Raw genomic sequence first — 22,836 nt, 5'->3', positions numbered from 1 at the left:
TCTGTGACACAAGTCTAGACGATCAGAGAAGTGTGACACTAGAGTACAGTATAAGAGATCTGTGACACTAGAGTACAGTATCAGAAATCTGTGACACTGAGCAACTGCAAGAACAGAGATCTGTGATACAAGACTACAGTATCAACGGTCTTCGACACAGCTGCCCTTAGGCACAATATCAAAGATCTGTGATACTAGACTACAGTATCAGAAATCTGTGACGCCGGACTTCACTACCAGAGATCTCTGACAAAAGACTACAATGTCAGAGATCTGTGACACAGCTACACTAGACTATGATGCCAGACATCTGGGACACTGGACTACAACATCAAAGGTTTGTGATTCTAGACTGCAATATCAGAGATCTGTGACACAAGACTACAATATCAGAGATCTATGACACAGTTACACTGGACTACAATATGGGAGACCTTTGACACTGGAGTACAATATCAGAGATCTGTGACACTGAACTACAATACCAGAGATCTGTAACACAGCTACACTGGACTACAATACCAGAGTTCCGTGACACTAGACATTTCCATTTCCCAAGATAAGTTTTATTATAACATTCAATATGCCATGAAGTCATTAAACAGCCGAGAACGTCAATATATATCAGCGCACAGATTTACCAATGACTGAGTTTAGTTATACGCCGCATTTGGCAATAGTTTGGGAATATCACGGCTGAGAACAGCCATTGTACCCATATGGGGAATCGACCCCGACTGCATACCCTGGGCGTTACGGACGTGCTGCATTGTACGCAGGCAGGCGGGCAGGCAGGTACAATGTAGATAGATAGATTTTCACGAGACCTTAGGGAGTAACATTGCAACAGGAACTATCATCACTTATCCTGAACCCGCAGATGTAGGTCACGGTCACTTGGTCACTACTGTGACGCTGACCTGCATTAATGGCCTCGCAGCTACTCTTGTACCTGGGTTTTTTCACCATTACACAGTTCAGTACCAGCACCTCGTCTGGAGGCCACATCAATCTCTGACAGCCGTTTTGTCTACACCTCTGGATATACTTTGCAGCTGTTAAAATACTGAAACCATGTCACAAGTAAGTTGTCAGGACGTTGGGTAGGATGAATCACATACCGACATCACAGCAAGGTCCGTCGAACATGGCGAGTGATAGGCCTCGCTATAACCATCGATGAACCATCGGAAATGTCGTAATGTCGTATATAGGAACAATATCATACACTGACGTCAGTTTTGGGGTCTCACAAAAAATACAGTTTTCGTACTTTATTGTGTTCTACTTCTAAATTTTGTTCAGGAGGCTGTTTTATCAATTATCTATGTAATGCATGACACCACAACTCTTCAGTTGTGTGACCGATCTTTATGATCTATGGCAACGGTCAGTCCTAGCGAGTGAAAAAAATACAGTTTTCGGACTTTATTGTATTCTACTTCTAAATTTTGTTCAGGAGGCTGTATTACCAATTATCTATGTAATGCATGACACCACAACTCTCCAGTTGTGTGACTGATCTCTATGATCTATGGCAACGGTCAGCAATAGCGTGAACATTCGTGCATATTTGACACTGGGTCACTCTCATCCTCCGATAATACATTGGACTATATTCACACGTCTTGTTTTATGAGATATACTATACTCACACACTGAAGCATGTGTTTTATATACTGATACACTGAACTATACTCACACATTTTACATACTGATACACTATCCAAAGTTCAATACAGTGACTGTGTTAATGACTGAGCATATCTCGTGTATAGTCCGTAGTCAGTCTCCATGGCGTCCATGTTGATTTTTTCTGGTGTCCCCCGCCGTGATATAGCTGGAATATTGCTAAAAGCGGCGTAAAACAAACTAACTCACTCACTCCATGTTGATTTGAGACTTGATTTTATACGGGATGACGGTGAATGGAGTACACTGTACTAAAACAACCAACAACAAAACAACACACTACTATGAGTTAGTGAGTTCACATTTGTCACCATATCGGCAGAGTATCATGACGAGGACAATTATTTATCACTGAAGATCAACAATGTTAGAAGCTATACAACTGTATCCGGTGAAGAGTGTAGCATGTAACTAAAACTTATACTATAATGCAAGACAGTACAATAGACAATAGATCAAGTAACTGAACGTGGATCACTATACTTGGGAGCATGGGGACTTTTAGTGCCTTTGTTGCCTGCATGGACCTTAGTTGGATTTACAACATCCCTTCAGTCCCTGGCGAATGTAGTGAAATCAATTTGACATTCTCTGTCAGTAAAGTACTGGTCCTTGTACGGTTGCTGGATTGAGTTCCTAAAGGGATTTGAGCCCACACCATCACACAAAGTGAGAAGTCCTTATAGAAAGCTATGATGGGAACCTTGGGATTTATACCTACCACATATACAAAAGGGAATGTGAACATTGGTATGTTCTTTGTATTAGTCTGAATAAATAAAGTCTCTAAAACACATTTTGACTGTTTTCTATCTCACCCTACCTCCAGAAGTACTTTCGTCACGCTGCTGAAACGTTTGTAAAATGGTTGTAGTTTGTTTGCTTATTCGTTTAACGCCGAAATATTCCAGCTATGTTGCAGCTGTCTAGAAATAATCGAGCCCGGACCGCACAAACCCGTGATCAAAGTATGAGCATCGATGTACGTAAATGGGATACGTTGAGGGACATGTTTTAAACAAGTCAGTCTGACCACCCGATCCAGTTAATAACCCTTTGTGGCAAGCATGGGCTTCTGAAGAATGATAATGGAAACTTGCTTAACCTAGTGCCACATTTCAGAATCGTCTTTCTGACTTCAGGCTCACCTTGTGGAAGTTCCTGACGACGGTGGTGATACCTACACGTTGATAAAAGACAACGGGGCCAATTTACCAGTCTTCCCAGACGGCGTTACCATCAATGATGTTCGTTCTGTGAAACTACGCGATGATGACGTCATGCTCTGCACGTATCCCAAATCAGGTAAAAACATTTTCGAATCATGAATTCCGCTACCTCCCTGTGCGATGAAAGATAACGTACATCAGTTAAAACTATTGATGTTTGTAAGCATAGTTACGAAAGCCTTCATTGGTGCAGAACTATTGGCAATTAAATATGCATTCATTTTGATTTCTCGGTATAATAATGAACTTGCGTTTTGCTTTCAAAATGTCTTGGGTTTTCTTAACTTGTCTTGACTATCTTGTCTTAAGTTCGACTAATAGACACATGCATTTCTCGTCCCTCTGTTATCTCCTCATTATAGTCAGACATGTTTAAGTTGTGCGATTAAATATATACAGCAGAAAACAGCAGACAATGTAAAGGCAAATCAAGTTCTATGGATAGAACCCCACCTTGAACAGGGATCAAGGATCAGCCTATCACCACCTAATAAAAGATCTCCACAAATACACCCATACCTCGTCCACTGGTTTCTACATGCCTTTTGTGGTTGTAATCACAACGAATCAATATGTACACGAAACTACTCTCTTCAACCTTATTCTCCTTGCTACAAGTCCATGTATCATGTTGTATGTACAGCAACAACCCATCCCCATCCCTCATCATTAAACTAACCTTTACTATACAAACTATACCACAACCACCACAGCTGAATTGCCTGCAATCCTATCTGCCCTCCATATTATCCCCAACCTTAAACAATCACAATTTCCAATAATAACCGACTCACTAAATGCTGTCGAACAAATACACAATAAACACTCTAACTTTCGCAACGACATCATCCACAATATTGCACTACAGATCCACTATGTAAGCCTTTCCAATAAATCCATCACTTTCCTATTCCTGACCACTCACATAGCCTAGATACCACTGCAAAACTTGCCCTCACCCACCCCTCAGCATCCTTAAATCAACACACCTCTAACGCAGAATTCAAACAAATCATCAAAAATATCACACAAAAAAGAAATTACGAAGCTAACTTTACGTCAAACAAATATATCATTACTTCACCACTTAAATCAATACAGGCCGTCCCCAAAAATAAATTCATAGATAAATGCACCTCGAGGCTCATTTCGGGCTCTACAAACATAAACCATAATCTATATAAACAGAACAAACACACCAATGGGGTCTGTTCCCACTGTAAATTACCTGAAACTATCACCTATATATTTACAGAATGCCAGCTACAGTCATCACATATCACAAACCTTCACAAGGTAAATACCACTACAACCCAACACTACTCTTAAATCCTCTTACACCTTACAGGCAATCTCTACCTATATTCAACAATCAAACCTTGCTGACAAATCTAAACCATAAATAAACAACCCAAATTAACACATCTCCATATACTCAAGCTACCCAAAACACATCGACAGGTCGGCTTCTCCGATGTTCGCCCCCACCCCATCTACAGCCAACCTAGCTTGCTTCGCCAACCTCGCCTTACTTGCTGTATGTAAACAGTAGGTCAACCTAGGTCAAGGTCACCACCTTAATAGCGCTGACCTCAGATAACGTACTCTCACCGCCTGTCTCTGCTCTCAATCAATTATTTTCATTTCCCCCCACCTTTTTCTTTCTTTAATTTCTCTCCTTGTATCTGTCTTACCAAACCAATTCCTTTTTAATTTTTTTTGATATGGTCGTTTTCCTTAATCCCAATAATTTCATTTTTTACTAGCCCCCACCTACCCACCTAGACCCTGTTGGCGAAATTGGTACGTAACACAGGGTAACGTTAGGACACAAGGCAACACTAACCCCAGCTTCCCCCACTCCACCCACCCCCCCACCCACCCACCCCACCTATCTACCACTTGCTCGGATAGTACCTGAACCGGAACTTCGCACTCACGCAGTCTTTGCAGTAAAGAAGTTGACTTTTCAGAGAACTTAATTTTCCTTCAATGCCGTTCAAGGAAGCAGACAATATGGTTAAGATAGTGGGTAAAGCGGTCGTTCGTCACGCTGATGACCTAGGTTCGATTTCCCGACATGGGTACAGTTTGTGGAGCCCATTTCTGTTGTCTTGATGCCGCTGGAACATTGCTAATGCGACGTAAATCGTGTTCATTCAATCCAGCGTCAAGAATACTCGAGAACACAAGTACTGAGAACATGCTCAAAGGGCATCATTTCTCGTTGCTATCCTCTTCCTAGGCACCCACTGGGTTTTTGAAATAACACGTGAGCTCCTCGCGGGTGAAGTAACGAACGATGGGGTCACAATGGTCCAGGGATTCATGGAATATGAGTCAGAAGAGAAGTATGCCAACCTCCAGTCTCCGAGGCTCCTCAGTTCTCATTTGCTGATGAAACATCTGCCAGAAGACGTTCTGAAGAAGAGAGTAAAAGTCATCACTGTTCTGAGAAACCCAAAGGACGTAGCTGTCTCCTTCTACAATTTCTCGAAAACGTTTCCAGATGCTAAATACAATGGGAAGTGGGAGAACTATTTGCAGCCTATGTTCCAGGGAAAGTGTAAGTATTCATTCTATCTATAATGATCAAAATTCCAATGACAAACAACCATTGTTCTCTGTTTTCTCATCGTCCTGTTCTTTTATTTTCATCTGTTCCCCCTTAAAATGAACCCTTTTGTGGTGATCTACCATCAGCTGTTTGGGACTTATAGCCCGTTTTTACATTGTATTGTCATCGTAAACAAGATAGTTGCATGCTATTTGTAAACACCATCTGTGATACGTTGGCTATTTTTCCTTCGATGACTGGTTATTTTGATGACTTTTAATAAATATGAAACCTTTCTTGTCACTACAACAATAATGAAATGATGCCGAGGTTAAGTTAACAATGTTGGTTGTCATATCTTTTAATTATTGCATTTTTAAAATAATTAGATTCGTTAAATGATTTGTAAATAGATAAACATTTTATAATTGAAAGTTTGAATTAGTAACTGAGATTGTTAGTGGCTGTATCCTCTAGGGGGGTTAACGTACTGTATGATTATCGTCCTGAGAGGGTACGTAAGTCCCAAAACATTCAAAGTTCATTTGATCTTTCCCCTGTTTTCATTCCAGAATATGTGTGGTTTTGAGTTATGGCTGTGTCCAGTCACCAGTGCCTGAAGGGATGGTGTAAATCCAGCAAAGGTCCATGCAGCTGAGATATCTTAATTCCCCATGGTCCTTTGTCTGGTGATCTACCTCTCTCTCTCTCTCTGTGTGTGTGTGTGTGTGTGTGTGTGTGTGTCTGTCTGTGTGTGTGTGTGTCTGTGTCTGTGTGTCTGTTTATCTTGTTTGGAGAGATGCCTAAATTTATCTTGCTTGGAGAGCAATTTGAGCACAGTTGTCAACATCTGAAGGGACGATGTAAATCCATCTAGGGTCAATGAAGGTAGCAAGAAAACCTTCAGTTGCTGGGGATCTCCAGCTCTTGCTGTAACATCTTGTCCAAAATTTATTTTTAATTATTAAGTCACATGCTATGTAGTTCTAATGCCTTCTAATGTTCTCGTGCCTAATTTAAGTTATCAGCGAAAGGATGTCTGAGGAAGTATTTTCTGTTGTCTTCCTTTGGTAATTGATCACAGAGGTGTAATGCAGAGAGTGGTAATAAATGGTTAAAGTTCAGATATTAAAACAGTGTAAGCTGGTGTTCCCCAAGGTTCCGTTTTAGATCCGCTTCTCTTTATCATCTATATTAATGTCATTGGTGACGGTATAGATAACAACATTCGCCTCTTTGCAGATGATACATTGATATATGCGATAATAGATGACCAAGTCACAGCAGCCGCAACTTTAAACAGAGATTTGGCAAAAAAATTCACGCAAAACATTTTGTCAGACCCCACTTATTAATGAATGGCGAAGTTATTAAAGAAGTTGACAACCATAAACATCTAGGTATTACACTTCAAAGCGATTGTTCTTGGAAAGTTCATATAGGCGACATGATGAAGAAAATTAGCCCAATGATCAATTGTCTGAGAAATTTGAAATACCGTTTATCTCGGAACACTCCTATAATTCTTTTATCTTACCACTTTTTGACTACTGTAGTCATGTCTGGGATAATTGTACGATTGAACAGGCAAACTTACTGGAGAACTTGCATTTTGACGCCTTACGGTCCATATGCGGCGCGGTTCGTGGCACAAGTGATCATAAACTATACAGGGAAACCAGAAATAGTACACTGAAAGAAAGATGACACCAGTATTATTGTCTGACTCCAGATTATTTGACCAACCTTGTACCAGGAAGAGTATTTGAACAAAGCAACTATAATCTTAGGAATAGTACTTCTATTCAAATTATTAACTGTAGAACACAAAGATATTCACAACCATTCTTACCAAGTGCGATTATGTCGTGGAATGCATTGCCTGATGGATTTGTTAATGCTCAGTCAGTTTAAAACAATGATAAACCCAGCAGAAACTCATAACTACGAGGGGATGTCAATAAGTTTTGAACCTTGCATAGAAAAATACAAAATATTGGTATGAACCACATTTATTTTTCAACATAGTCCCCTTGTGAGTCAAGACACTTGTTCCATTTTTTCTGCCAGGCGCTGATGCCATCTCTGTAGAAGGCGCCATTTTGGTCTTCAGACCAAGCCTCAGTAGCAGCAATAAGCTCACTATCATCCTAAAATCTACGACCACGCAAGTGTTTCTTGAGATTTGGGAACAGATGGTAATCACTTGGTGCCAGGTCTAGAGAGTAGGGGGGCGAGGGGGCGGCAAGATTTCGTACATTCCTGGACAGCAGCGGCTGCAACGCGAGAGATGTGTACTTGCCTCAACAAGATAGCGTAATATTCCCCATTCATTGTTTTTCCTTTTGGTAAAATAATCTATGTGGATGACGCCTTTGCTATTCTTGTTGTATCTGGTTAGCATGGAGTTGCTTATGGTGACCCTTGTTTGCTTCATTTCATCTGTAAGCATTCTTGGCACCCATCTTGCGCACACCTTAGACATGAGGAGATGTTCATGAAGAATCGCCTCTATGGATCCGTGTGAAATGCCTGTGGTCTCCTCTAACTCGTGGAGTGTAATTCGACGATTTTCAAGCACAAGTCTATGCATCTGTCAATGTTTTCCTGACTAGTGCTTGTTGTTGGGCGACCTGGATGGGGGTCATCTTCAAGACTCTCTCTACCATGCTTAAATTCATTGGCAGATGAAGGGGAAGACTTCCCATACACTGCTGAAAGCCTTTCTTCAATGTTCTTCGCCGAGTTTCCTTCAAGAACTAAAAACTTAATTACTGCTCCATACTCAATTTTATTCATTTTCACTGCTGTGAGGGGGGTCTCTTGCTGTCAATGTGAGCTGTTCGATAACTTCTGAGAGTAGGATACCAAAACTTATATATCACATCAGCTACACCCCAAGGTTCAATGTCGTACCACAGGCTGTGACACCTGGGCATGAAAAATGCTCAAGACTCAAAACTCTCGTACTTTGATTTGAATGCTGGAACGAGATTTTGTCTAATCATCAACTGTCGCCTCAAGCTCGACTGTAGCGATCTAAACGCAGACAGATATAAGCGGCATATAGCGGAAACATGAAAGTTCGCCACTATCTCTTCAATTGTCATAACTATATATTACGAATCTAATGTCAACTATTTTTATGGCCAAAAAACAACTTTATACGGCAATGGTGCATTGAATAACGTAATAAATAGTGATATTCTCAACTCATTACACCACACCATTTCAAAAAGTAACCGTTTTTATCGATTGTGATCTATGCATATATATTGAATGTAAGAGAAACTAGATGTAACACGATCTTCTGCAGCAACTGACTTGGTTACTAGGCGTAACCAACAGTTGTATATTATTTGGTCCTACTATTGATCTTTGTCGTCGAACAACTTAAACTACATGTCGACCTGTTGGAACACTGGAGCGGCGTTGATATAAGCTTCTTAGTTTCTTCACCTATCCAGATATCATCACATTTTGAAATAAAAATATATTTAAACCAAGGTGTAATGCACAAAGAACAAAGAGTAACCGCAATGTGCATTGCTACGGCATGGAGACTGGTATTAAGATGAACACTGTTATGAATGATGTTATGTCTAGCTAATATAGTTGCACGTGCAGTCGCTTTATCCCCTGGAGTAGAAAAAGAGTGATAACAACTACATTGCTTTAAATCAAATGTATCAGAATCGGACCTGTTCAACCACCCGTCTATGTGGGGTAAGGACCAAAGTGTTGGATTGCGCAAAGCTCCTGTCAAGCACCGACACAGGGAAGCAACCTACTGCAAAGGGGATGCTGGACTAAATAACAACGGAGCACCCACCACGAGGAGGTGGCTTATCACGGGTGCCGATTTGTACATGGATAAATATTTTAAAAGCTTTGATACGTAACTGATATTGTTAGTGGCTGTATTCGGAAAGGGTGTATGTGGGTTGCAGGGGATGGAGCTGTTATAGTACTGTAGGAATATTGTCCTCATGGGAAACCAAAGCAGGTAGCAAATGGACCATAAATCCCAATGGTCCTTGTATGGTGATATCTACCTTCACCTGTTGGCAATCTATAGCCTGTTTTCACAGGTTGTCTTGTTATTGCTCGGTCGTCTACAGGGTTTTAATTTCTAATTTTATTGCTATATGAAAAATAATCGTTAATTGTTCTAGTATCTGAAATATTGCCGATATTAACTCATCGACGATAAATATTAACTCACTCACTCACATGGATACATTGTGTAAAGCACGTGATATTGCTGGAACATTGCGAAAAGCTCATTACAACTCTCATACTCACCATACTTTACCAATATAGACAATATATAGCCTTTGGTTACAGTTATGTATGGATCATGGATAGATTATATCACTGACTGGGAAGAAGTGAAAAGGACAAATCCTGACCTGCCTGTGCTGACTCTCTTCTATGAGGACATAAAGCAGGTAAGGATTGGTATCACATGGAGAACCATATTCCTGTGACACTATCGATGCGTGATACTGATAACTGGGTTCATTCATGTAGATAAAAGGTAAACGTGAAATTTATTCACATCAAATGAAAAGACAACGTAGAGTTGAACTAAGCAGATTCAATAGGACAAGTGATGGACTCGTTCGGCAGGACATGGTGATGTAACAAGTAAACAAATGCTATGTTTAACGCCACACTCAGCAATATTAAATTTGCATTGTGTCGATCTGTAAATAATCGAATCTGGACAAGACAATCCACTGATCAACAGCATGAGCACTGGTGTATTCATTTTGGAAATTATGACATGTGCCAAACAACTCAGAGACCCCGACCACCCGATCCCAAGCATGGGTTACTGAAGATCGATTCAAACGCGGATATCTGAGTATATCGACCTCCACATGTGAAGACTGAAGTGTTTCCAGGTAGCCCTTAGATACAGTGTACGTAATATGACTATTCCAATGTACTGCTGTATATGTTGGAGATGTTGGTACAGGACGTATGTTACTTCAGGATCAGATGCGGGAGATGAGGAAGATATGCGAGTTCCTGGGTGTTGAGAGAACGGATGACTTCCTGTCCAGAGTGTGTGCCAACACAACAATGAAAGCCATGGGTGCCACTAAGGAAGAGGCAAGAGAAATCGGCGTGTTTAGAAAGGGTAAGGATACATTTTAACACGTCACAATTTAATTCTGGACTCACAAAAGTCCAGAAACTCTCAGCACTGTGGCCACTCTCGCACAAGCGATTTCGCAAAATTAAACAGGCAGCTGTTATGTATGTGTGCTAAGGATGAAAAAATGAAAAAAATTTTTTTTCGAAAACTCAAAATTTAAACTCGTTCGCCCATGGGCACGCCCATGGGCGAACAGTGGCCAATGGGTAGGCCCATGGGCAGGCCCATGGGCGAAAGTGTTTCATTTCATCCAGAATGAATGTTTTGGAGGTTGTAAATGAATGAAAAAATGTTAATAAGTATCATGACACAAATTTCAGCTTGTTGTGACTTGACTCTGCTAACTGACAGCGATTTTGAAAAATCTCGCCCATGGGTGAAAAACATATTGGCCCATGGACGAGAATAATTAATTTCATTGAAACTACATGTTGTTTTTTTTCCAGGCTGTGCAGTTTTTCAATAAATGAACGTGTATTTATTATTGTCTTGACACGAAATTAAGCTTATTTTGACTTAATTCGGCTAATTAAGAGTGATTTTTCAAAAAGACTCGCCCATGGGCGAAAACCATTTGGCCCATGGGTGAGAATATTTACTTTTACTCAAAATACACCTTTTCCCATGTTTTGGAGGTTGTGAATGGATGAAAGTATGTTCATAAGTATCATGTCACAAAATTCAACTCATTTTGAATTAATTCCGTTAATTTAGAGCTATTTAACAAAATCTCAGCCATGGGTGAAAAACATTTTGGCCCATGGGCGAGAATATTTCCTTTTACCCCAAACACATCTTTTCCAATATTTGGAGGATGTAAATGAATAAAAGTACATTTATGAGTATCATGACAGAAATTTCAACTCACTTTGACTTAATTCCTCTAAATGAGAGCAATTTTGAAAACTCTCGCCCATGGGAGAAAGACATTTTGGCCCATGGACGGGAATATTTGCCTTCACTCAAAATACATCTTTTCCTGTGGTTTGGAGGTGTAAATGAATGAGGATATATATATGAGTATCATGGCACAAAATCCAACTCATTATGACTTAATTCTGCTTATTGAGACCGATTTTCAAAAACATCTCGCCCATGGGCGAAAAACATTGGGCCCATGAGCGAAAATCTTTCCTTTTCACTCCAAATACATCTTTCCTAATGTTTTGGAGGATGTAAATGTATGAAAGTGCCATTATGAGTATCATGACACAAAATTCAACTGATTTTGACTTAATTTTGCGAATTCAGGAAGATTTTTAAAAATATGCCAGAATAATCACTTTTACTCAAAATACATCTTTTCCCGTGTTTTGGATTTTGTAAATGAATGAGGATATATTTATATGTATCATGGCACAAAATCCAACTCATTTTGTCTTAATTCTGCTAATTTGTAACAAGTACAAGAATCTGGACTTCCACTTAAATTTTCATAGCTTTTTTTATTGTCTTGGAGGTTGTAAATATATGAATGAAAGTGTGTTTATAAGTATCACGACAAAAAAAAATGAAATCATTCCGGTCTTAATTCGACTAATCTCTCTCGTGGACGAAAATATATTCGTTTGCTCGTTTTCTTTATTTTGCAAACATATGGTTTAAAAATAGATGAAATTCTAATGACAATTCAGTTTAATTTCGTGAGTTTAGTTTTATGTTGCACTCAGTAATATCCCAGCAATATGGCGGCAGTTTGTAGATAATCGAGTTTGGATCAGACAATCCAGTGATCAACAGCATGAGCATCGACCTGCACAATTGGGAACTGATGACATGTGTCAACCAAGTCAGCGAGCCTGACCACCCGATCCCGTTAGTCACCTCTTACGACAAGCATAGTCGCCTTTTATGGCAAGCATGGGTTGTTGAGGCCCTCTTCTACTCCAGATCTTCACGGGTCCCGAACACAGAGCTTTACTTCCAGCAACATATACAATACACTTAGAATACTAAGCCTTGAGATTCTTTTGAATTTAGGTATTCTATAAATATACCAAAATTCAACCTATATCTATGAAGTTGAAGTTATTTGTGAAAGCCCTAATCAAGAGTGACCAAACTCCAGTGACTATGCTGGGACACAATAATAAATGGTGCTGTGAGATCTTTAACCTGTATTGAAACATGTCTTGCCAATTCCGCTGACATTCACCAAATGTACCTACCTAGTAGTTTTAAGTGTACCTACCCAGTTTAGCATGTTTCGTTTTAATAGTGTGGTCTCCATTTTTAGTAATTCCCGTTTGCCCGTGCCGGTTTTTCCTCGTCCGAGGTTTTATGGGGTATTCTCCTATTTGTCAGACCAGAACTTATCCACAACAGGGGTAGGTCACTCGCTTGTTTCCTTTACCATTTGTACTAATTAGTATGCGCCTCCTCATGCTCCAATGCACACAGTGACCTGATTCGTCTCCATCGCAACTTAGGCTGCGTTTAACAGTACTTCAGCCAGTTTATTGTATCAGTCGAAATCTTACAATGAATGAATGAATGAATGAATAGCAAGAAGTATATCTGAATGAATGAAAGAAATGATAAAAGAAAGAAGTGCATATGTGAATGAATGAGAAAGATATAATAAAAGAAAGAAGTACATATGTGAATGAATGAAAGAATAAATGATACATCACGGCCATCCCTTCCAAAACATGCTAAAGAACGCAAAACTATCGTTAGATCACATGTGTTAACATCAGCTTGTTATTGTCTCCCTGGTCAGGCGTAACAATTGTCAGACAGGTTAAAACAACAAACTATCTGGTTGACTGCACAGCTACCTGTTGACGTAGTATACCCACAACACCTACTTTTCCTGCGTAACCTTCATCTACATCACCACCCTTAATATATTGAGCAGAGAGCAAGGAAGGCCCTACAGCTGTAACCACTGAACCGTGGCGTCTCTCTGCTCCCAAGTTCCCAAGTGGGGGTGTCCTTCTCTACCTCTTCCATTAATCTTAAAACATCTAACACGCTCAACGCATGCATCTTTTTATTAAAATGTGATGTTATACATAATCATAAGAGTATTTTTATGTATTATTCAGTTGATAAATTATTATTCTATGATATATATATATATATATATATATGTATGTATGACACGCTGGACAGGTCTAGGGCATTTTGTGTTAATTTACCATTCCCATTTTCATAATGCTTAAAAAAGACACTCATTAATCTATCGCAGAGTTTTGTCATTCCTTCACTCCAACATGGTTGCTAAATCCCCTATGATCATAGTATATCGACTCTGCCATACCCAGTTCACCTAATCCTGAGAAATCAACCAGTCATGACATACCCACATCGCCTAATTAATTTTCCGTACCTATCGAGTAAAAAATACATAAAATGGGAGGACGCCTTGTTAACTAATGGGAGTGAGCCTTGCAGGGAGTACCCTCACTCTCACAAACCCACGTATTGAGGAGAAGCGGCCGTGTTTGTCGGGGATTTTTCTGGCTTTGCTAAATAAATCGTACATAAACATGTAAAATATTTTGCTTTGATTCTGTAACTACCCACATTATGACATTGAGACCATTTTGATTTATCTAGTAAAATACGATTGAAGAGTTTTGAGTTTGAATCTTGCCACTTTAGCGCTCTATCTTTTTTAATGGGGCGTGCATACTAATATTTTGGTTGTTTTTAGTATTCCATCTATTTGTTTAAATTAACTGATTTACCTGTTTTTGCTTTGTTTGGGTTTTTTATTGCAAGTGGCCCAGCGAGTGAGTCTGCTTTGATACCTGTAAATTTATTCTGACGTTTGACGAGCGGGACGTAAACAAGAACATATATGGAGCCCCTGCATCAATACGTATTAAAGTGTTTGAAACATTATGCTAGACCATTATTTGTACACAAGTGATGAAATGTACCTGAAAGATCAAGGTTCATAAGAACGTACAAGGCACATTTCTCCTACCTCATTTAAGAATGTCCATTTCTGATTGGTTCACGTGGCCTTGCGAGGGAGAATAGATAATTTTTACCCCGCCACGTGGGAAAAGCCTGCATCCAGTCAGTGAACTGTAAAGCAGTGGTTCGAATCGACTATAGTTAGTACCATGTTAATATAATACATGAAGTCTTTGAATGTCATTTAGAAGTGAAAATACATAAGAATGAAGATTATTATGGATATCAACTTCTTTATGACAGAACACAACACCTGATGAAGGAGTAAGCATTAACTCCGAAACGTTGTGTTCTCTCATAAAGAAGTTGATATCCATAATAATCTTCATTCTTAAATATAATACATGGTTTCAGCTTGTTTTGATGCTCTTTTTACATAAAGTGATATTTAAACATTCGTTATGGTAAATACGGTGTAGCAATGTGATGAAGAGTATGCGGGTTTCTTCATCCCATTTCATCCACCGATGAGAATGGTGGTATCCTCTTTTGGTTCACACCCGGATTGTCGATTGTTTTATCAAATACACAACAGGACTGTCGAAAAGCAGTGGAGTGTGACAGTGCTCAACACTGTTCTAATGACACCCGGAGCGTCGACTACCTTGGAGAACTTGTGCCCGAGAATGCCCGTGAATAGCAGAAGACTCGTCTCTACGCTAATTAACGAGCTAAAACACATACACACAGACTTCGGTGAAAGAATGAGCTGCGGAACCAATTCCTGAATGATAGTCGTCGCACGAACAGTAGTCGAGAAAGTTGGCGTCATCGTGAATCGAGGGTCTGTGAGCAATGTAAACTGCATATTGTGAGACAGTGGCCACAATAAAGAATAAAGAAGAACTTGACAGAAGGCTTCAGCGTCTCAACGAGCAGCTCCAAAGACAAGAGATTTCCGTAATGAGCTGTGCTCATCAGACTGTCTGCCTCGCTCATAGTGACCACATTACTGTACTTTATAACGTATTTGGTTTTCCTTCATGTCCGGAGCGTCGAACGCCATAGTGTTGACACCTGATTACCTCCTTACGTATTACCCGAGACCTCGAATTTACAAAAATTTCAATTCAATTTTAGACAGCCCAGGCAAGTCGTTTGTTTAAGGAGTAAGAGGATTAGGAGGCATGGTCGACTAGATTTCTTTGTTTAACTAATCCCACACGGCCTTCACCAATAGAGGGAATGATTTCTGTTCAGTTATGACATTGCTGTTCTCCATATGTCTCTATTTTCTCCACACATCTCCATGTTGTATTTTTGTATGTTTTGTAACTCTGATAGGGACTGGTGAACAAGCTTTACAGTACCTCACCCATACAGCATTTAATACAAAATATAAATGAAGCATGTGTCGTCATCCACATGAACTATCATATAATAACATATGCATACATATCATTACATCAAATACATCTTTCATATAAGTAAACATGAAAAATAGAATTATGGTTTGTTGTGTCTGACTAGCTCTTTGTAGAAACACTGAACATTTGTGAGAAGGTTTTTGACAAGTTAATTAGTTTCCTGTTAAAAAATTTAAAAAATCAAGCTTTGTGTTTTATGATAAAATCGTGGACGGATCAACTATTTTCTGGTTTTCACAGTGAATAAGTTCTTTTCCGTTCACCGAAGTCATCATAGACCACAGTGAGAAAAGGTCGATCTTCAAGCAGTAAGGAAGACCATGATAGCGTATGGAGTACGTGTGTCTTGGTCATCTCCTCCGCTATCCCCTCCCCGAATCCACACCCCACCAGGGCGTGTAGGACTTGTCTCGGTGAATAAAAAGGGACTCCTATAACCCCATATACCCCTAATCACAATGCTATAATTTGTCGTTTTTGTGTATCCGGTTTTGTGTATTCTGTAATATTGTATAGTACTGGTGAAGTGTTAATCAAAGCAATATTTTGCTTGCTAAACGAACCACATTTTTTGAGAATCAAAATATGTTTTAAGCACATTTCCAAAATTGAAATGCAGCATGCACACAATAACTAAATTGGAAGGAATATCGTGCCGGACAAGGTTTTCCAGAGCACCTGCACATAAATGTCAATGTCTTTCAAAGACTAATATGTGCAGGTCTTGCAAAAGGACAAAGCAGGTATGCTTGACAAAGTTCTTGCAAAGGAGGTTTATACACAACACCAAAACCAACCGGTCAGCTCGACGCCTTATAGAACAATCAATTCGAGATTTCCTTTGAATGTGAGATATTTGGCTGCGCGTCTTGCGCAATCAGTCTTTTTCATCCATATACACTCACGAACACCTGTTCATTTCAAAGCTGGTGTCTCCTAATGACCTAATGTGATCCATGGATGAATTTTGTAAATGACAAGTAAAATACACATGAAAGCGGCAGCTGTTATACTCCAATAAACAAGACCAGCGGACGAGACATGACTTTTTCGGTGCAAATTGTCGTAGGCGCTTTGCGGAAATTACGTAAGTGAACGCGGAAGAAACAGAAAGCGTCATCGTTCCGCTCAGTTTCCATTGTCTTTGCGAGTTATGCTGAGATACTCAACAAACTGAGATAAAAGTCAAAATGATGAAAAAGTGGAAATCAGTGTGTGGATTAGAACTTGAAAATCACTCATGAAGTCTCTGACAAAGTAATATCTGTTCAGGTCATGATCATTTGGAAAAAAATACGAAAGTTCTATGGATATACAACTTCTTATAAGGTAAGCAGCATTTCGGCGTAGCTGTTAAACTCGTTATCAAGAAAGGAATATCTTACAGGTAGTCCTGTAAGTTAAACCTTTGTTTTGGGTCGAGGTCAAAATCGTTTGGTGTAGTGACAACGGTGTTGATTTGTGGGATTAGACACGGCTTTTCTATAAAAAAGTAAAATGTGTGTCCTCAGGAAACGAAATAAGACACGTGTACCAGAATGTAAGTGAATCGATGTTAGCGAGTTCAATCAGTGACTTCAGTTAAAATGGGCTTTCAGTTCACTCCTTCCAGTAGTAATGAGTTATTTAGTTTCTTGGTAAAATTGCTTGCAAGGTGAATGTTGAAAATGACAGTTTTCAGGATCATTTTAACAACTTCAGTTATGGCAAATGCGCTGCTATGCTTCACGTTTCGTCCTACTTATTTTACGGGAAGATACCTTTGTGTAAACAGCTATATGTTCATTCTGAGAACTGGTAAAAAGGGAGAATATATCTCGTGAAAATGAATTTTGAAAGACTGCAGATCAACTGTTCCAGTTGTCTCAACAACATAATTTCTAAAATACTTAGAGACAACAATCACGGAAGCCAAAGTAAATCTGTGTAGCAAAAATAGTGAAAATTTATTTAAAAAATAGAAAAGTAAACGCAAAGTCAATCTTGATTACATTACGTATTCCTCATAGCCCGATATAATGATTACACATTAATAGTATGGATACGTTAATGTATAGTTTAAACTAATCTCCTCAAGTAATCGGGACTGGATTGTCAAGCATAAACATACATATCAATGCCGCTCCATACCAATAATATAATTACATAACATACATGATAACAACACTTCATGTTCCGCTCGTCAAACGTCAGAATAAATTTACAGTTATCAAAGCAGACTAACAGGCCCACTAGCTGTAAAAAACAAAACAAAAACAAATAAATTAATAAATCCAAATGAATAGATGGAATACTAAAAACCACCAAAATATGCACGCCCCCTTTAAATAGGTAGAGTGCAAAAGTGGCAAACCGGTAAAATATGCCAAGATTCAAACTCAAAACTATACAATCGTATTTTACTAGATAAATCAGAATGGTCTCAATGTCATAATGTGGGTAGTTACAGAATCGAAGCAAAATATTGTACATATATGTATCATGAAATAATAATTTATCAACTGACTAACACATAAAAAATACTCTTATGATATGTATAACATCACATTTGAGTAAAAAAATGCATGCGTTGAGCGTGTTAGATGTTTTAAAGATCAATGGAATAGGTAGAAAAGGACACCCCCACTTGGGAACTTGGGAGCAGAGAGACGCCACGGTTCATTGGTTACAGCTGTAGGGCCTTCTGTGCTCTCTGCTCAATATATTAAGGGTGGTGATGTAGATGAAGGTTACGCAGGAAAAGTAGGTGTTGTGGGTATACTACGTCAACAGGTAGCTGTGCAGTCAACCAGATAGTTTGTTGTTTTAACCTGTCTGACAATTGTTACGCCTGACCAGGGAGACAATAACAAGCTGATGTTAACACATGTGATCTAACGATAGTTTTGCGTTCTTTAGCATGTTTTGGAAGGGATGGCCGTGATGTATCATTTATTCTTTCATTCATTCACATATGTACTTCTTTCTTTTATTATATCTTTCTCATTCATTCACATATACTTCTTGCTCTTCATTCATTCATTCATTCATTCATTCATTGTAAGATTTCGACTGATACAGTAAACTGGCTGAAGTACTGTTAAACGCAGCCTAAGTTGCGATGGAGACGAATCAGGTCACTGTGTGCATTGGAGCATGAGGAGGCGCATACTAATTAGTACAAATGGTAAAGAAAACAAGCGAGTGACCTACCAAGGTAGGTACACTTAAAACTACTAGGTAGATACATTTGGCGAATGTCAGTGGAATTGACAAGACATATTTCAATACAGTTTAAAGATCTCACAACACCGTTTATTAATGTGTCCCAGCATAGTCACTGGAGTTTGGTCACTCTTGATTAGGGCTTTCACAAATAACTTCAGCTTCATAGATATAGGTTGAATTTTGGTATATTTATAGAATACCTAAATTCAAAAGAATCTCAAGGCTTAGTATTCTAAGTGTATTGTATATGTTGCTGGAAGTAAAGCTCTGTGTTCGGGACCCGTGAAGATCTGGAGTAGAAGAGGGCCTCAACAACCCATGCTTGCCATAAAAGGCGACTATGCCTGTCGTAAGAGGTGACTAACGGGATCGGGTGGTCAGGCTCGCTGACTTTTGCTGACACATGTCATCAGTTCCCAATTGTGCAGGTAGATGCTCACACTGTTGATCACTGGATTGCCGTCGCCATATTGCTGGGATATTGCTGAGTGCGACATAAAACTAAACTCACGAAATTAAACTGAATTTTCATTAGAATTTCATCTATTTTTAAACCATATGTTTGCAAAATAAAGAAAACGAGCAAACGAAAATATTTTCGTCCACGAGAGAGATTAGTCGAATTAAGACCGGAATGATTTCATTTTTTTTGTCGTGATACTTATAAACACACTTTCATTCATAAATTTACAACCCCCAAGACAATAAAAAAAAAACTATGAAAATTTAAGTGGAAATCCAGATCCTATACTTGTTACAAATTAGCAGAATTAAGTCAAAATGAGTTGAATTTTGTGCCATGATACTTACAAATATATCCTCATTCATTTACAAAATCCAAAACACGGGAAAAGATGTATTTTGAGTAAAAGTGATTATTCTGGCATATTTTAAAAAAATCTTCCTAAAGTCGCAAAATTAAGTCAAAATCAGTTGAATTTTGTGTCATGATACTCACAACGGCACTTTCATACATTTACATCCTCCAAAACATTAGGAAAGATGTATTTTGAGTGAAGGCAAATATTCTCGCCCATGGGCCAAAATGTCTTTCTCCCATGGGCGAGAGTTTTCAAAATTGCTCTCATTTAGAGGAATTAAGTCAAAGTGAGTTGAAATTTCTGTCATGATACTCATAAATGTACTTTTATTCATTTACATCCTCCAAATATTGGAAAAGATGTGTTTGGGGTAAAAGGAAATATTCTCGCCCATGGGCCAAAATGTTTTTCACCCATGGCTGAGATTTTGTTAAATAGCTCTAAATTAACGGAATTAATTCAAAATGAGTTGAATTTTGTGACATGATACTTATGAACATACTTTCATCCATTCACAACCTCCAAAACATGGGAAAAGGTGTATTTTGAGTAAAAGTAAATATTCTCACCCATGGGCCAAATGGTTTTCGCCCATGGGCGAGTCTTTTTGAAAAATCACTCTTAATTAGCCGAATTAAGTCAAAATAAGCTTAATCTCGTGTCAAGACAATAATAAATACACGTTCATTTATTGAAAAACTGCACAGCCTGGAAAAAAAACATGTAGATTCAATGAAATTAATTATTCTCGTCCATGGGCCAATATGTTTTTCACCCATGGGCGAGATTTTTCAAAATCGCTGTCAGTTAGCAGAGTCAAGTCACAACAAGCTGAAATTTGTGTCATGATACTTATTAACATTTTTTCATTCATTTACAACCTCCAAAACATTCATTCTGGATGAAATGAAACACTTTCGCCCATGGGCCTGCCCATGGGCCTACCCATTGGCCACTGTTCGCCCATGGGCGTGCCCATGGGCGAACGAGTTTAAATTTTGAGTTTTCGAAAAAATTTTTTTTCATTTTTTCATCCTTAGCACACATACATAACAGCTGCCTGTTTAATTTTGCGAAATCCCTTGTGAGAGAGTGGCCACAGTGCTGAGAGTTTCTGGACTATTGTGAGTCCAGAATTAAATTGTGACGTGTTTTTTAGAGATCTCACCCACATATGTGGCACTCGTAGATCATCAGCTAGAAACCCCTGGAGAACCGGGTTAGAACTGGTCTTCAGAAGCCCATGCTTGACGTAAGATTCTCAGAAGTGAGTGAGTATGGTTTTACGCCGCTTTTAGCAATATACCAGCAATATCATGGTGGGGACATCAGAAATGGGTGTTACACAAGGTGCCCATGTGGGGAATTGAACTCGGATCTTCGGCGTGACGAGCCAGTTCTTTAACCACGTAGAAGGGTAACCCACCACCTCTAAGAGGCTACTAACGGGGTTTGGTGGTCAAACTCGTTGACGCATGTCATCATATCTCAGTTGCGTAGATCTGTGCTGATGCAGTTGATCATTGGGTTGTCTGGTCCAGGCCGATTACATAGTGGCCACCACCGAACAGCTGGAATATTTCTGAGTGCAACGTTAGACAGCAAAATTGCCAACCAAATCATAGGCTAAAAGGCATAATTACATGTTAAATAATGAGCAGTGATCTTATGTGGTGGCGTAGATGAACGATAGCTGGAGTATTTCTGAGTGCAACGTTAAACAACAAAACTGCCAACCAAATCATAGGCTAAAAGGCATTATTACATGTTAAATAATGAACAGTGATCTCATGTGGTGGCGTAGATGAATATGTCGCATGACAATATGACAAAATGCTGATGTTCTTTCACAGGGACAGTGGGAGACTGGAAGAACTGGTTCACTGTCGCCCAGAACGAGTGGTTTGATCAGCTCTACCAGGAGAAGATGGGCGACTGTCCCCTTCAGTTTAAATACACACTGTGATTAACTGGCACTATACATTAGCCTTGCCTATGATCAAAGGTTGCAAATTGTCCAGCTCGGAGGTTCACATCTTGAAATTCGTTGCAATCCACAAAGTGTATACAACAAATTGCAACCTGAACAATGTTGCCCTCAGTTGGAGTCGCCCAGAACGAGTGGTTTGATCAGTTTTACCAGGAGAGGATGGCCAACTGCCCCCTTCGGTTTAAAAACACACTGCGATTTGTCTGTTCCCTATTCAAATAAATACTGTGCAATTGATCCCATTGGTATTGTTTACGTCTCATCAATATCAATGTCTATTCCACACTATTTTAACAATCGGATGTGTGTATATCAGCCCCGTAGACAACTGTTTGAAAGTATGACATTGGCCACATATGCAAGCTTAGTACGCATTCAAGTTATTTTGTAATGACTCATTCGAAATACCTATGTGCAACTATAATGTTACATTTGTCTGTTTTATCGAACCCATGAAGGTCCCGGGGTAGAATAGGCCTTCAGCAACCCATGCTTGCCATAATAGGCGACTATGCTTGTCGTAAGAGGCAGTTAACGGGATCGGGTGGTCAGGTTCACTGACTTGGTTGACACATGTCATCGGTCCCCAAATGTGCAGATCGATGCTCATGTTGTTGATCACTGGATTGTCTGGTCCACACTCGATTATTTACAGACCGCCGCCATATAGCTGGGATATTGCTCAGTGCGGCATAAAAATAGACTCACTCACTGTTTTATCTGCATGGTTCGATGATAGGCCGCCTCCACATCGAAGAAGTGCTGGAATGTGGCATCGGTCTGTAAATATATGTAGACGAGTTATTTAAATAGCGAGTGTGCAGGAAATGTTAGCCCTTTTAGCGAACTCCAGATATTGTTACAGATTTTCATTTC

At 39.3% G+C, this 22,836-nt stretch overlaps 1 protein-coding gene across 1 annotated transcript; it reads left to right on the top strand.

Annotated features, from left to right (window-relative positions):
• Window positions 1-262: 262 nt before the first annotated feature.
• On the top strand, window positions 263-22,201 carry LOC137277218 (sulfotransferase 1A2-like). The gene is made up of 6 exons (XM_067808893.1): window positions 263-337; window positions 2,835-2,997; window positions 5,167-5,487; window positions 9,826-9,929; window positions 10,480-10,627; window positions 21,824-22,201. Exons 1-6 carry the CDS (start codon window positions 263-265, stop codon window positions 21,934-21,936), a joined length of 924 nt encoding a protein of 307 aa, XP_067664994.1. The 3' UTR covers window positions 21,937-22,201.
• The last annotated feature ends 635 nt before the right edge of the window (window positions 22,202-22,836 follow it).

This window comes from Haliotis asinina, chromosome 1, assembly GCF_037392515.1.
Source record: "Haliotis asinina isolate JCU_RB_2024 chromosome 1, JCU_Hal_asi_v2, whole genome shotgun sequence".
Classification (NCBI taxonomy): Eukaryota; Metazoa; Mollusca; class Gastropoda; order Lepetellida; family Haliotidae; genus Haliotis; species Haliotis asinina.
The sequence above is the reverse complement of the archived record's forward strand: the minus strand, read 5'-3'. Positions and strand labels throughout refer to the sequence as shown.

Coding starts and splice junctions, on each gene's coding strand:
- LOC137277218 (XM_067808893.1), top strand. CDS start 263: ATGTCAGAGATCTGTGACACAGCTACACTAGACTATGATGCCAGACAT. Junction 5,488..9,825: donor GCCTATGTTCCAGGGAAAGT/GTAAGTATTCAT, acceptor CTTTGGTTACAG/TTATGTATGGATCATGGATA. Junction 9,930..10,479: donor TCTATGAGGACATAAAGCAG/GTAAGGATTGGT, acceptor ATGTTACTTCAG/GATCAGATGCGGGAGATGAG.